The sequence below is a fragment of the Lates calcarifer genome, linkage group LG21, assembly GCF_001640805.2.
Source record: "Lates calcarifer isolate ASB-BC8 linkage group LG21, TLL_Latcal_v3, whole genome shotgun sequence".
NCBI lineage: Eukaryota > Metazoa > Chordata > Actinopteri > Centropomidae > Lates > Lates calcarifer.
The window spans coordinates 21257105-21272638 of record NC_066853.1 but is presented as its reverse complement, the minus strand read 5'-3'; the positions used below and the strand labels follow the sequence as shown (position 1 = coordinate 21272638).

Sequence of the window (15534 nt, the reverse complement as noted above, 5' to 3'; positions counted from 1 at the left end):
CTGTGTATATCCCACAATTCACACTGCATGTCAGGACAAAAACCAAGCTATAAGGTCTAAGGAACTCTCTGAAGACCTCCACAGTTCAACAGTGGCAAGGCTCCCAGGAACACAGTGGTTTCAATAACTGTGAAATGGAAGAAGTTTGGAACCACAAGGACTCTTCCTAGAATTGGTCATCTGACCAGAGTAACCAAGCAATAAGGGCCTTGGTCAGGGAGGTGACCAAAAACCCAGTGGTTATTCTAACAGAGCTCCTCGGTGATAAAGTGGCTAAGCAGAAGCCACTCTGTGTAAAAGTCACTTGTAAGCCTGCTTGGAGTTTAACAAATGGTATTTAAAGGACTCTGAGAACATACGAAAAATGATTCTCTGGTCTGATGAGACAACAAATTGAACCCTTTGAGTTGAACTCCAAACACTATGTCTAGTGAACACCAGGCATTTCTCATCACCTGGTTAATACCATCCCACCGGTGAAGCATAGTGGTAGCAACAATATGCTATAAGGGTCCTCCTCAGCAGCCGGGGTAGGGAGAATGGTCAGAACCAAGGGAAAGAATGAACGCAGCAAAATAGGGAGAGGTTCAGGATGAAAACCTGCTCTAGAGTGCATAATATCTGCCAGGACGACTAGGAGAAACTGCCCAGGTGTGCAAAATGTTAATGTTCTGCTGCCTTTGGAGGCACTTGTCACACGTTTAAATGTACAGAAAGTTCTGAAGTGGCGAGAAGAGTATGAGGTAAATTAGGCCGTCTCTCAACTTGAACAAATACAACTATGTGAAGTTGCCTGAGACACTGATCTAAGCTTTTGGCCAACAAATTAATCAATGAACAGGTTTGATTGAAAGACATTTATTGAGAGTAATTTCTTTAGGACTAAGGAGCTAATTACATGTACATGAAATACTGCTCCAGATTTTTTTTTTTGTAAAAGCATACTGCTACTAGTAAACACCCTCCCTTGGACAGTTGCCATAACAAGCATTTCCTCACTAATTAATAGTTTCAGTCACTCCACACAGTGGAAATTAACTGCTGTGGCAAATTTCCAGTCTATTGTATGCACGGCTGACTTAAGTATTAAATCTGTTTATTTTAAAACAGTCCAGAAGACTGAGAGTAAATTAAAAAAAAAAAAAAAAAAAAAAACTTTTTTACAGTACAGGCACAGCACACCAGCACCAGTTTGAGCATTAATTATTCCATATTCCAGCAAACTAAAGTGATCCATTAAGAAAACACACAATCTTTACTCCCTGAGATGAGCTGGGAGAAAAAAAAAAACTCCCATAGAGGCTGAAGTTGTATAAAAGAAATGCATTGTGATTGATCTTTAAAAGGAGAAAGTGATCAATGAACATATCACTTCATATATGTGAGTATGGAAGCCAACTGAGGACATGATTGTGCCTCAGCATGACAACAACCTGAATGGAAAGATGAAACAGAGCCCCCCTAGTGCTACCAGGACTACATGATACAAACCACACCATAAAACAATTTAAAAGTTAAATGTACATGTTTGTTTGAGTTTTTTTTTTTTTTTAAGAAGAGGTAAAACTGCTTGTTCATTGTTTGTCACATGTCACTGGTCACATGTCAAAGTAAATTCTGACTGCAGACCTGTGTTTTGCACTGATCTGATGTTACGGCAGAGTAACAAAAGTTTATTCATTACACGCACATGTTGTTTGAATCAATGGCCAGCTTTGATAAGAAAGGGGAGCAAAGACATCTATGCTTTTAACAAAAGGGAAAAAAAGATCAGGTACTCTTAAACAGCCTTTGACACCGACTAGCAGCACTGAACTAATGAGCGGTTTGACGGCACGATTGGCACTAAACCTGTGATGAGCCATGTTTACTTGAAGTTGACTCTCTTCCTTTGGACCTGAGCAAAGGAAACTCTGCTCCCCTGAGGTTTCCATGTTCACCGTGTGAACAATTGTTTCAGCTGACTAGTGCAACTGAGATAGTGCATGAGAATTTGCAAGCTAAAATAAATCTGCAACTATAGATATATAACTAAGTGTCCAACTGTGGCGCAGTTATGTAGGCTGATGTGGTGTTTGTAATAGTGGATGCTGAAATCAACATAAGTCTTTGAGGTTTGAGTGTTGGGTGAGAGGAGTGCTGTAGTCAGAGCTCCAGTCCCTCTCAAACACAGCCTTCAACTGTGACTGGACGGTTGACTCGGCCTGTGATGCAGTCTGGTTGACAACCAAGGCTGAGCCAGCTGTGTTCACAAAGTAGTCACCTGACCAGTTAGATGTACCTGAAAACAGAAAGACGCAGATTATATTGTAGACCATTTATCATTTTTTCACAGATGATAAATGTTAATGTGTACAATCAGAAAGAACTAATGATTATTTTCAAAATGAATGAATACATTATTCATTAATGATGATTATAATGAAATGTTTAAAAAATGACAAGTCAGCCTGCTGAACCCCCAGAACCCCAAGTACTTCACAAGTTTTACAAGCTTTTAAGGGAAGTAGAGCAAGTCTTGTGAATACTGACATTTGTGTATGTTCACAGTCCAGTGTGTGAGTGAATAAACTTTGCATTTATTACAGCTTGATACATCAGAAACCTATTTAAAACCCAGTTACTAACAACATACTATATGTTGTTATCCAAGTGTGTTTCACATGAAACATGCAGTATATCTGCAGCCTTACCTATATAAGCTATCTTGTCAGTCACCATGTATTTGTTGTGGTTGACTCTGGCGAAGGGAATCTCCTTCTGCTTGGAGCTGGCAGGCACCACAAACAGCCTCTGGATAAGGGAGACAAGAGTTCATCAGGTCATTGTTTTCACTACAGGATCTGCATCATTATATACACAACCTCCTTCATCAGAATTTTTTCATAATTAAGAAGAGCTACTTACCACCTGGATGTCTAGTTTGCTCTTGGGGTCGTAAACGGAGGCCAGAGACCTCAGGAAGGGAAACATGACTGGCTGGGTGCTGGCCCAGCAGCTGATCAGCAGGCGCACTTTGACCCTCTTCTCGTATGCCATTCTCCTCAGCTGGGTGTCGATGTCTGCCCAGTACCTGCAGAGGGTGCCCCAGGCAGAATATGATGACATGGGACCATCACACTAACCATTCAATCACCTTTCAGCTGTGACCCAATTCATGACTACTTTTACTATTCATTAATGCAAACAAAATCCTCAAAATAACACATTTTCATTAAACACAAACATTGAGGGAAGGAAGGTTTCATTTATGAATTTCACTTCTTCAGTAGAGCTTAATTAGATTACAATGGAAAAGCTGAATTTCAAACAAGGCCTTTTGATTACACGTTTCTGCACAAGTGATTGCACTCATTTCACATTTCTGTCCACTCCTCTAACAATTAAGCTCGACACAAGTATGTTGGGTTACCCTGTGATCAAAAGCACGCTGACTTAAAAGGATTAAACAGATGCTCTTAATCACTGAGGTTCCTGTTCGCCCTGTAGTTGTGTCTAACAAATCTCCGACCATCTGTACCTTTTAGGATGTGAAAACTCCATGGTGGGCAGGTAGTTCATGACCGCGATATAAATGAAGCTCTGGGCATCCTCCATCACACTGAGGATGGACTGAAGGTCTGGAGTCCTGCCGGCTGCACAGAAGGACGGAGGGGAACTCTGAGAGAAAAGATGAGAAAAGAAAGAGATCTAATAAATCATTTGTTCATTTCATCAGCATTCTTAATTAATACAAGAGAGCCATTATAAACTAAGATGATAGAATAAGGAAGTTGGACTAATGGTACCACTAAGTGGTCATTAGAATGTGTTGCCTCTTTTAATATGTCCTCGTAGTTTGGTATTAAAAACTTTGGGGTTTCAGTCTCATGACTCAGCAACAAGAACAAAATGATCATCTTCCCCGTATGTATCTCACCGACAGATAAACGTTGGACGGCGTGTTGTTGAGCGGCAGCTGGAGAGGTGTGTCCTTGTTGTACAGGGTGGAGAAGCTGGAAGGCCAAGGTGATGGGATCGACTGACTCTCCCCCAGGAACCAATAGGCTTCAAAGATCTTACCCAGATCTGCAGCCAAACAACTGCAGTTATAGACCACCGCACCCAGCTCCTTCACCTGGAGACCAACAGCAGAGCATTGACTTATTCTCAGTCAGAAATTTTTACAGGTTATAGATTAAAAAAAACATTTATGTCACATTTACCTGGTAACATTTACACAGTTTTATAGGATGTTGGATAGGATGTTCATGGCAGTGATTATGATAGATCATCAAAATGAATACTAAATATCTGACTATGAAAGCTAAAATTGAGATGTGGTTGTGATATTTAAAATATTGTTACAGCGGGGCATGTGACTGAAAGTTTGAGCCGACACAAGAACTTCCTCTTAGAAGCAGAAGAAACTTTATTCTGCCTGGACTGGACACCAGACAACTCTCACTGCCAGCCTGAGAGCCTTTATCAGACTGAATTCTGAATTAAAAAAACTAAACTAAACATAGTTTTGTTATCCACTGCCTCTGATGATTACACTAACACAACCCTAACACTGATAACATCCACAGAGTAATAAAAACAATCGTAATCCATAAGATATTCACATTCACATATGATAAGAAATACGTTTGTGAACGAGGCTACTTTGGAGACACCTCAGTCTGACTAACCTGTGTCTGTGTGTGTGTGTGTGTGTGTGTGTGTGTGTGTGTGTGTGTACCTGTGTGAGGGACCTCCAGTCCATGTTGGCACTGCCAATGTAAATGTGTTTCTTGTCCACAACCCAGAACTTGGTGTGAAGGACTCCTGAGGTGAGCTCTCTCATGTTAACTGTTCTGATATCAGCTCCTTAAACACACACACATCAAGTATTGGTTATCGCCTGAATAACAAAAGCTATGATGGTTGGAATCATTTTATTCACAAGCCCAAAAAAAAAACAAAAAATTGTCTTGTGTCATGTTTTAGTGTGTGATTTAGTGAAACCAGAGACGCAACTGACAGCAGTGAAACTGTTGAAACACTGCTGATCAGAACGTTCTGCTACATAGTAAACAGAACTAATGAATATAAATATAAATATATAAAATTAAAGTGTTACCGGAGTCGTTGAGCAGCCTAAGGTCGTCCTGAGGTTGACTCTGTTGTGGTGTGTTGACTGCGATACGAACAGACAACTTCCCTGAAAGCTCCGCTAGTTTCTTCAGAACGGTCTCACCCTGTGCACACAGCAAGAAAACAATTTTAATGTTGTTAAATGAGAAAAAGAAAACCATTTGTTAAAAAATAATGTTAATATCAGATGAATGTTTAAAGAAGAAATCAAAGCAAAGACACGTGACAGACTCATCAGAGGAGTGAAAAAAAAAACAAAAAAAACATCATGAAGACACATTCAGATCAGGTGTAAGGCTCTGGGAAGCACAGGCCTGTCTGGCCATTCAGCTGACCTGATATGCTGTCGGCTCTTGAGTGCCGGTGTCTTGGTTAGTGAGCGTCCAATAGAAGGAGGCGATGTCAACACTGCTGCGAGCCTCGCCCATGAGATTGAGCCAGGTCTGGAAGATGGAGGGGTGAGTGGTGCTGGAGTTAAACTCCAGCCCCTCAGGGATGCTCTCCACCAGAACAATCCTGACAGGAAAGAAGAGAGGAAATGTCTGGATAATGGTGATTCATATCTGTATCAAACTCAAAAATCCAGTATTGGTCAGGCTATACTACAGAGCAGATTCTGGGTAAAACTAATGAAGGTAGAACAGTTATGACACTAAAACATTATTTTAGTTTCAACAATGTCAGTCACAGTTACACACACTATAACCAATGTGTTTGCAACAAGCAGTGGAAGCATCATTATAAACTCTGTCGTGGACACATATTTTGTGTTATCGGCCAGTTTATATTAATACTGAAAAGTGCTAAATTATACCATTGTTTAAAAAAGATGAGAAAGCTGAGTAAATGTGCTGGTCTGTGTCCGCATATGAGCAGATGATTTCTTACTTGCAGGGGTCAGAGCAGGACTTGGTCTGGGGCAGAAGGAGGCTGCTGCTTGGGGCAGGATGGGAGGAGGAAACCCTCGGTGTCAGGAGGTTATAGACGGCCATGGCAGCCAGTAGAACAGTAGCTACGGTAGCCAGAGCTATCACACACCTGGAATACTGGAAAGGTGGAGCAACACTTAAAATGTCTATGTGTTGATCAATGTTGAGTAAATCACGTTCATCTCTGAATGTATGTGTGTGTGTGTGTGTGTGTGCTGTAACGTACCAGTGGTGCTCTTCTGTTGTATTGTCTCCTCCACTCCACATCCGCCAGCTACAGGTATCAGAGGAAAACATAAACACAATGACAGCACAGTATTTTGAGAATTTACATTTCAAACTGAACAATAAATCTCCATGAATGCTTCCATTAAAAACTAAATATGCAAAATCATTTATTTTAAAGGAAAACTGAGAGGAACTACAGAATGCTGAAAGCCGTCATTACTGACAACTGATAACAAAAATCTGGATGATTTTAGTGATGCTTTCATGAAGGATTAAACAGTCTAATTTCTACCACTGCTATATTACAATAAATGTGTGAAACTGATTAGGAGTGGGTCATAATTTTTGAATAGTTGTTAAATTATATAAAAAAAACCCCAAATAGTTTATGTGACTGTCTTGTTATAAAACATTTTCTCTTGTTTTTACCAACACTTGTTGGTAAATTATGTGTTACTACTGCCAGCGGGTGACGGTAATGCCAGTAGAGGAAAGCCTTACTACCAGGGGCTGATAAAATGTGTGTGGTGCTGTGAGATAAGATGCTACTGCACAAACGAAGAAGAAATATCCCAAGCCAATTACAGTCATCAAATATAAATGAAAATGAGGTGCAGTGCAAATTCTGCCATGTAAAGCTAGTGCATTGAGTCTCCCACAACTATGCACAGTCAGCTCACTCTGTGCATATATGTGTGTAGGAGTGTATGTTTGTGTGCATGTAATGGCTGAATAGTTCTCAGTGATTATTAAATAGTATTTTTACTTGAAATGCCCGTCCCTAAAACCAAATAACTGAATATTTTTCAAATCAGCTGACTTCCTCTGTTTGAGGAAAGAATGAGGAAACTCTGCTGTTCAGACCTGAGGACATGCTCACTGCATTAAACACGAGTAACAATATTCATTTAAAACAGAAAGTATTCCCTCATTATTATTAGCAGGAATACACATCGGCTGTGAACCTTTTACAAGACATGGCAGCCTTTTATTAACTATATGAAGGAAATTCCTTGACTTACCTTCACTGACTGTGCCTGTGTGAATCTAATTAATTAATGTATCATTTATTCAAACTCCCCATGAACAGTCCAAATGATTATATCTCTCAACAGATTTAAAAATACTGTCATTTAAGTTTAACTCAGTAACCCTCCCCCACCCTTAAGTTACATTAGTCTTCCTGTACTTCTTTCTGTGTTGTTGTTTATGTTCATTTTTTTATAGAGATACATGGCATCATTAGGGCTTCAACTAATGACAGCAAGTAAGCTTCAACCAGTAAATGCTTGATATTTTCACTTGATAACTGTTTTAAGCAAATTACCAAACCCAATAAGAGGTGGAAATTATTCCAAACTACAACATGAAAAAATAGCTTACCTGATTGTAAGCCATGTCCGACTTCATGTTCACAGACAAAATGACATCTGTTTTAGTAGCAGTCCAGTCAGCTCAGGTCAGATGAGGCTCTGAAGCTCTGAGACCAAACAGAGGAAACAAAACACACAATGTTACATCATGCCCTCATCTGCGGACTTGATAAATGACCTGATACTGAAGCGACACAAGGAAGCTTTTACATGTTGGCAGCTCAAAATGGCAATGCAATGTCCCCACCGCACTGATGTTTACTAACCAGTGTGCAATTGGGGATAAACACAGTTTTTAATAAATATATAAAGTTAACTTGACAATAAAAAAAATTAGAAGGATGGTTCTACTAAGATAATCATAAATGTATCTCACTTAAAGTGCCTGTACGGTTATGAAACAACATGGCAATCTCAAACACCACTGTCTCTCCTTTATACACACACCGCTGCTGAACCTTTACAGACTTTACAAAGAGAAGCCTCTAGATGTTTTCAACACCAGAGACAGAGAATAACCTGCACAGTTCATCTCTAGCACAAAGACACACGCGGCTCCAGCTGCTGTCAGGCTGCATGCAGGTCAGCTGGAGCTGCTGGGAGCTGAGCTCATAACCACCAAAAACTCTGAACATCAGTTACTAGAAAAAAAAAAACAAAAAAAAACATGTGATCAAAATCAGCTGGGTGCTGGAATCTTTGGTCTCGTGATTTATGAGATGTGAAGGCTTAAAAGAGAGAGGAAGTATGGAAAGTTAAATGCTGACAGCAGCAGTTTGCATCCTTAAGCTGGCAGTCACAAGTTGGTGTCTCCTCATTGAAACATGTGACTCAGTATAGCTGTGGGTATAGGAACATACAGTGTCCTGGGCTGTGGACTAAAAGCATGTTGACTTGGGATCACACAGAAGCATCTGGAAATATTTTAAGTTGTGTAAATAGAGGAAAAAAGCTCTTCAGCATGTTTGATTTTATGTGACCTTTGCTCCGGGCTGATTTGAAAAAAAAAAAAAAAAGGCCAAACAGTTCCTGCTAGAGCCATACTATAGAAAAAACAACAACCTGGAAGCTGTAACACAATTCACACAAATTTTCAGGCAACACTTGTGAAGCACTGCGATGCCACATTTTATCCTTCCTGCATTGTACTATGCAAAACAGATAAGCTCAATAAGGCATTGAGAAAGTTAAGAAAAAAAGGTTTTCTTTGCCAAAGTGTGCCAAATCCTTCAGGTCTGACTTCTCCAATTACAACTGGCATCAGAGGACAAAGAAGGTTTGTTTTTTGTTTTTTTTATCTGTGCAGAGGAACAAGTGAGTCAAGAATTTTGGCTCAAGTTGTAGAAGTGAGGGTGAGTCAGAGAAGATTGGTCAATTTCTAAGTTACACGGTGGAATAACAACAGAGCAACACACTTTGTGAGCTTCAGAGTGGATAACCGGGATACATAGCTAGTATTAGGACAAGAATGTGAATGTAGCTCACACAGGCCACTTTGGAAATGAACACATATCTAAATTTCTTAAAAACACATTGCGTTGTACAGTTACAGACAATACGCAAACCCGCTTCAGACTGCAACGTTATATTTTCTGTTTAACAGTACCATAACTTCTATGAATAAACCGCTGTAACCAAATGTTGGTTTACTGAGCAGACGACGAGTCGCTGACAGTGCAGAACAACAAAAACAACTCCGTCTCAGCTTGGGAAATCTGTCAACCCACCTGTTCTCATACGTCCAGGTTGATCGAAATCCCGCATAAAACAGCGTCGACGTCTGTACTGTACACACGATAACATTCACGGTAGTTGTTTCATTTTTAAATGCACCAAATTACAAAGAAGAAGCCCATTCACTATGCTGTTTAAACACCGATTCGACTACAAACCGGACAGTGAGAGGAGGTCATGTGATCTGAACCGGACAGCCAATTGGAGAGGAGCTGGTCGCGTGACGTAGCACCGGCAAGTTACAGTAGTGCAGTTCTCACTTTTCACCAGCGGAGGGCGCTGTATGTCCACGGTTTGTGTCCTAATATACTTCTAACATTATAAAAGTCGAAGTGGCGTCAGTGCACACTGTCATATTGTGTTTAATGAGAATTTACCATTACGTTTGTTGACGGTTCTTTTATGAATCCGGTGAGCCGAGTCGGGATATTAAATGACCTCTGACCCCACTTCCAGGATGAAGATCACTTGTTCCTGTTATAGGTCGGCAGGTAAGACGAGTAAACACAAAGCTAAGGTTTTCAACGTAACCTCCCCTGACATTAACATTATGAAACAGACAGTGTTGATGCATGAGCTGCACATTAACACTCACTAGATATTACTGCTAACACCTGGAGGCAGCGGTGATATCATTAGCGGCTACCTTAGCAGCTTCTTCCAATGAATTTTTATAGTTTGCGAAAAAAGTTAATACCTTTTTAACTTGGTCGTGAAAAAGACACCGACCGCTCAGCTGTTGGACCTTTATGTAAGTTAGTCTATCTGACTAACGTTTAATCATGCTAATAATAATTAGCATTAACAGGTAATCATCTTCTATCCATCCAGCGTTTTTGAAAAAACACCACAGCCGGTCATTCATTTGTCTTTGGTTTTAACTTATGGGTCACAAGTGAATTTATACCTGTAGCTTAGGATTGCTAATGACATCAATACACCAATTTATGTAATGGGTAATGAACTTGTGACCCATCAGTCACCACGGCTGTCCTCGACACTGACTCAGGCCTGTTAGTATTATCTTTACACAGGGTGCAGACTGAGGCTAAATTTCTTATTGGTTTGTTGTGACTAATGTTTGTTTTGTGGAAATGTTACTTGTTTCAGAGGGGTGTAGTTTCCATAATTTCATTTTCATATTTTTGGGGCTGCAAAGCACTTTGAACATGAATAAAAATAAATGCTAGAGATATGATTACAGGAAAACAATCATATTAATCTTCTCTGGATGTGTGTCTTTGACAGCAAGACCTCTGACTTGGACACTGTATCCTCACTCCTTGCTTTTTGATTTGCTTCTGTACATCATGAAAGTTTTCCCATTAGTGACTATAACACATTGTCTATGTGATAAAGACATGTAAGATATAAGTTTTTTTATTTGTATTAATTAAACACATTTGCTGCATTTAGCTTGTATTGTTGATATCTTATTGTATTCAGTTTAGTCTGCATCGTGCTTCTTGTTCAGCTCTTACTGCCATCCTCCTCATAAGTCATAGATTAGTTTTGATTAACTGTCAGTAGAGTGATTAGACCTGTGCTTGTTTGTAATCAGTGTCTAATAAACACAATTGTTTTTCTTTCTTCTTAGCTTCTATTAAACCTCATGAGCTTGCACCAGCTCAGATGAGCAGCACAGTCAAAGGCCTGAAGGTGTTTGCACAGCTACAAGTCAAGAGGTGAGAAATACTAATTTATGAAAAAGAGCACCTCAATTTCAGTGTTTACCGTATTTCCCCAGATGAAACTGATTGCGATCTTGACTCAGGACAGAAAGAAAGGCAAGTTCTCTTAAATGTGTGTACCGGCTGCACTCTGTGCATATACAACATCACTAGTAAATGTGGGAATTGTACATTGATCTTTCCTACGTTTCCATATTTTACCTGATAAAATCGTTAGTGGCAGCAGTGCTAATACTTCCCTCATTAGATCTTTAATTTTACTCTGCATGTGATCCATTGCATATCAAAATGACCTCTCAATCCTTTGTATAGTCAACCGAGACATATAATGTGCAGAAGAGTTTGTGGCAGGCTGTCCAGCTCTATTTTCATCCATGTAACTTTGCAGAGTGAGGAGATGCAAACCCTTTAATATCTGAACATTGTCTGTATTAGGATGGTAGTGTTGTTCAGATTTCCTCAGAAAATGTGTTTAATAAATGTTGTATGTTGGAGGGTTATGCTTGTGATGTTATTAAGTTGAGTTCTGGTGTCATCTATGCTTGATGATGTGGAGTTGGAGCATCTGAGGCATCTCTCTTCCTGCAGGCTGGTGATATGTGCCTCTTTACATCTGATTGGCAGGTTAAATGTTAAATGTGACAGTCTGTTTTCTTCAGGATAGATGTAAATAGATGCCCAGTTGATATGGCATATGTGTTTTACAATTGTAGATGCACCAGCATGCTGGACAACTGAGGGACCAGTTAATCATCACTTATCGAAGAGAATGTGATGGTGATGCCAAGATATCTGATATAAGAAACGTCATGTACACCCACATACATATGTATCAGTTCTCATAGAGACATTGTTTATAATGTGCTCTAGTGTGTGTCAACTTGGCTTCAGTTTAGTAACTCAAACATTAAGTGAATCCACAGGTGGTTGGGTTACAATACATTTCAACAGGGGGCAATATAGTGCAAGTACAAACAGGGATTTCTCAGATCCTTAGACATGAGTGATTGTTGGATATGGAGATAGCAGAAAGCATAATAGAAGGGGAAAGAGAAATAGAGTGCAGTTTATGATTTATTGTTCATTATTTTTCTGCCTACAGCTCATAATAGTGACTATAGAGTGACTAGGAATAGCCATTAATTCAGTGGAATGCCCCTTTTATAAGAGGTGTGGTAAATGGTCATATTTCCTTTTGTTAATGGTGAAACCTGACCGTTTGATAAGAAAGAAAGAGCCAGGCTAAAAGAATTCCAAGATTAACACACACACACACACACACACACACACACACACACACACACACACACACACACACACACACATACACACCATATCCCTTTTCCCTCCCCTCTTTAGTGTAGTTTTTTTATTTCGGAGCAATATAAACATTAGCACTACAAAACAGTATTACTATTGCTAAGCATATTTTTAAGTGTATTTATTCTCACTGTGTGTCATGTGTGTCTGTGCCTGTGTGTGTGTAACTATGGAGATGGGCCCAGAATATCCTAGACAGTTTTATTTTTTTACAGCGACAGAGGCAGAGTTATGGCGAGGTTATAAAAAGCTGACTAGCTTCACTTCCGCTGTCGAGATCCCTTCTGTGCTCTCGCAGTTAGTGATGCTTTTTTTTTTTTGTTTTTCACCTACAAACAACAAATTCATTTCTCAGTTCTTGTAATCAGTCATTTGCCTTGTAGTTTTTAGTTGTCCAGTTTGAATTAGATTAATTGCTATTTTGCGAACAAGTACGTTTGTAATGTGAGTTGTGAGTCAGTTTGAGTGGGCTGGTGGCGGATTAATGTACTATAAGGGTTTTATTTTACTCTTGGAAGCCCAGTTTCCCAGAGTAGGCGTGTTTATGTCCCTGTAATACGACGTCAAGACTGAAGCCAGTGAGTCACAGAGTATCTACCTGAACTCAACTGTGCCTCAGTTTTTCATTATTAACAACACTTCCTGTTTTTTTACTTGCTGGTAGTTCTGCTTAAACATTATTTCTCGACAAATGACTTTTCCCTTTGCATTCTGGGTAACTGATTCTTTAATGTCAATCTTGCACTAGGTGCTTAAAATGTATTTATATTTCTCTTTGAAGTCCCCTCTCCACTACTGTGCAGTAAATGTGATTCTCTAAGTGTGATCTTGGTACCACCAGGGGTACTTGAGGTGGCTTCAGTGGGTCATTAAATCAACTACATATTCTGTCACTCAGTGGACACATAGGAATCTTACCAGTCTCATTTAGCTGACTCTATAGGTGACCCTGTGTATGTGACATGAAAATGTTTGGGAAACTATGAAAAATAGCTGAGGAGACACCCCCCCCCCCCCCCACCAACAAAGTCAAACAAACAGGATAATACATGTACACTGGGCCTACCAGATAACCGCATTAAATGGATTAAGCAAATATAACTAAATCAAAACAGACGATTCCTTGCAAGACTTGTTTACACCTGTTGGGAAATGTGTGAGATTATGCAAATAATAAACGCCCCTGTCATTTTATCTTTTGTTAAGTAGAGTCTCTCTAAGGTTTGAGTCTGCTATTTATGACTGCATGGACCATAAAAAGCACTGACATCACCAAACCAGGCTGGTAATGGCTGGTGATCCTGTTGGTGGCATTAACAGGTTTATAGTAGCTTTGTCATTCAGACTGCATAACTGGAACACACTTTTTTTTTATTGGTTTGATTTTGGTAACACTCTGAATTTAAACATCAGAAAGACCAAAACTCCATGGATCTGTGTGTGAAGACTTAAGACGGCATATACAAAAAAATCAACTTTAAAAATGCAGAAGCTGTTCAATATTCTGTCCACATATTTTAAATATCTCTTCTATCACACGACACTATCATCCGTTCAGCTAAACCTCTGGTAAAACCTAAAAATAAATAATTACCAAGCTATAACCACAAACCGTATGTTAGTTCCTACAGCAGTTACATGTTAGTAGTGCTGAAATAGTTGGTCATTAATCAGTGAAAAATGTCAAACAAGGCTTGTTCTAGCTCCTCAAATTTTAGGAGTTGCTTCCTCTCTCACTTTTATACAATTTTAAACTGAATAACCTTGGTTTTGAGGTCACATGAAGACATCACCTTGGGCTGTGGGTCCTTATTATGGCTATTTCATCCAGAGACTAAGTCAACTGTAAGAATATTGATGAACTGATAAATGAAAGAATCCTAAATTCAGGTTGAAATGATTAGTCTATTCATCAGTTAATTGCATCAATAGATAATCAACAACTATTTTAATGATCAGTTAATAATTTTTTGTCATTTTTTTAAGGGGAAAATGCCAAATATTCCCTGGTTACAGCTTCCTGTTCTTCTCCCTCATGTAATATTTAATCAAAAGTTTTTGGTGTTGAATTTTGTGTTGCCTTTTTTTAGGCTTTGCTTTTCTGATCCTGGTTTGTTATTATAGTGATTTTGTCTCATAAAAGAAATGACCAAAGTTCTACTTTGGGAATAGACTCATAGTTTTAGAAACCACGCAGGTGACTGAACAATGGTTTATGTCTTAAGGGAGCTAAAAGACAGTCACAGGCTCACACCCACAGGTTAGTACCTGATGTACTGTAGTGACTCATGTCTTCCTGCTCTGCACTGTGCTTCATTAGTCATCCAATATTGATCTGTTGTTCTCTCTCTCTCTCTCTCTCTCTCTCTCTCTCTCTCTCTCTCTCTCTCTCTCTCTCCCTCCCAACACACACACACACACGCACACACACAGAGCTTCCAGGATCTTAGGAAAGCCAGTCACCTGTGCAGTTAAAGGATGTAGAGAAGGAAGTGGAACGACTGCTTGTGCCGCTATAAACCAGTCGCCACCCAACTGACTGACTGACAGGCTGATTGAAATGCATGTAACTGACTGTTTGACTTGCTGACAGGCTTGGTGGAGAGGCAGGTTGTGTCTTTCTAGTCCTTAACTTTTACAGCTACTGTACATGCTTGAACTTAAATCCCATTCTAACTATTCTCCATAAAACCAATTCCTAACCCTCAAACAACTTTTGATAAAGTAAGAAAAAGGGAAAAATGTCCACACTTTTCAAACCATCTTCTCTCAATGTCTAAAAATGAAAATTAGTCCTCATAAAGATAGACGTAATAGAGTATAGACCTACATTACCTGGGCCACACCTAGCGCTCCCACTGCAGTGTGCCTCAACAAAACACTCCTATCCCTAAGTCAGAGTTGCTCAACTCCTGATGCATGATAACATTTTATGAACAGACTGAAAACTATATGCATCTGTGCTTTCTCCTTATGGTTCTCTGCTGCCTTGTTAATAATATTGCTCCCTCTATAGATTAAACTTTGCATCCACCTCAGACTTTTAGTATTTTCTCATTACTAATTTTTGCATATGGTTGCTTAATATGTGCACTGTGTTCTTGGATGATGTCCTGATGTTGATGCGACACTTCAGTGGAT

The 15534-nt window shown here is 39.5% G+C and overlaps 1 protein-coding gene across 2 annotated transcripts; it reads right to left on the bottom strand.

The window, feature by feature from the left end:
• Positions 1 to 842: 842 nt before the first annotated feature.
• Positions 843 to 9563, bottom strand: pld3 (phospholipase D family, member 3). Of its 2 annotated transcripts, XM_018665576.2 has the most exons (13): positions 9376 to 9563; positions 8168 to 8289; positions 7659 to 7755; positions 6274 to 6321; positions 6007 to 6164; positions 5454 to 5634; positions 5105 to 5222; positions 4724 to 4851; positions 3920 to 4117; positions 3521 to 3660; positions 2908 to 3073; positions 2694 to 2793; positions 843 to 2281 (listed from the first exon to the last, which is right to left on the bottom strand). In XM_018665576.2, the coding sequence occupies exons 3-13, from the start codon at positions 7683 to 7685 to the stop codon at positions 2097 to 2099; spliced, it is 1449 nt and encodes a 482-aa protein (XP_018521092.1). In that variant the 5' UTR covers positions 7686 to 7755; positions 8168 to 8289; positions 9376 to 9563; the 3' UTR covers positions 843 to 2096. The 2 variants fall into 2 exon arrangements, with proteins under 2 accessions (XP_018521092.1, XP_018521091.1); XM_018665575.2 differs by lacking the exon at positions 8168 to 8289.
• Between the last annotated feature and the right edge of the window lie 5971 nt (positions 9564 to 15534).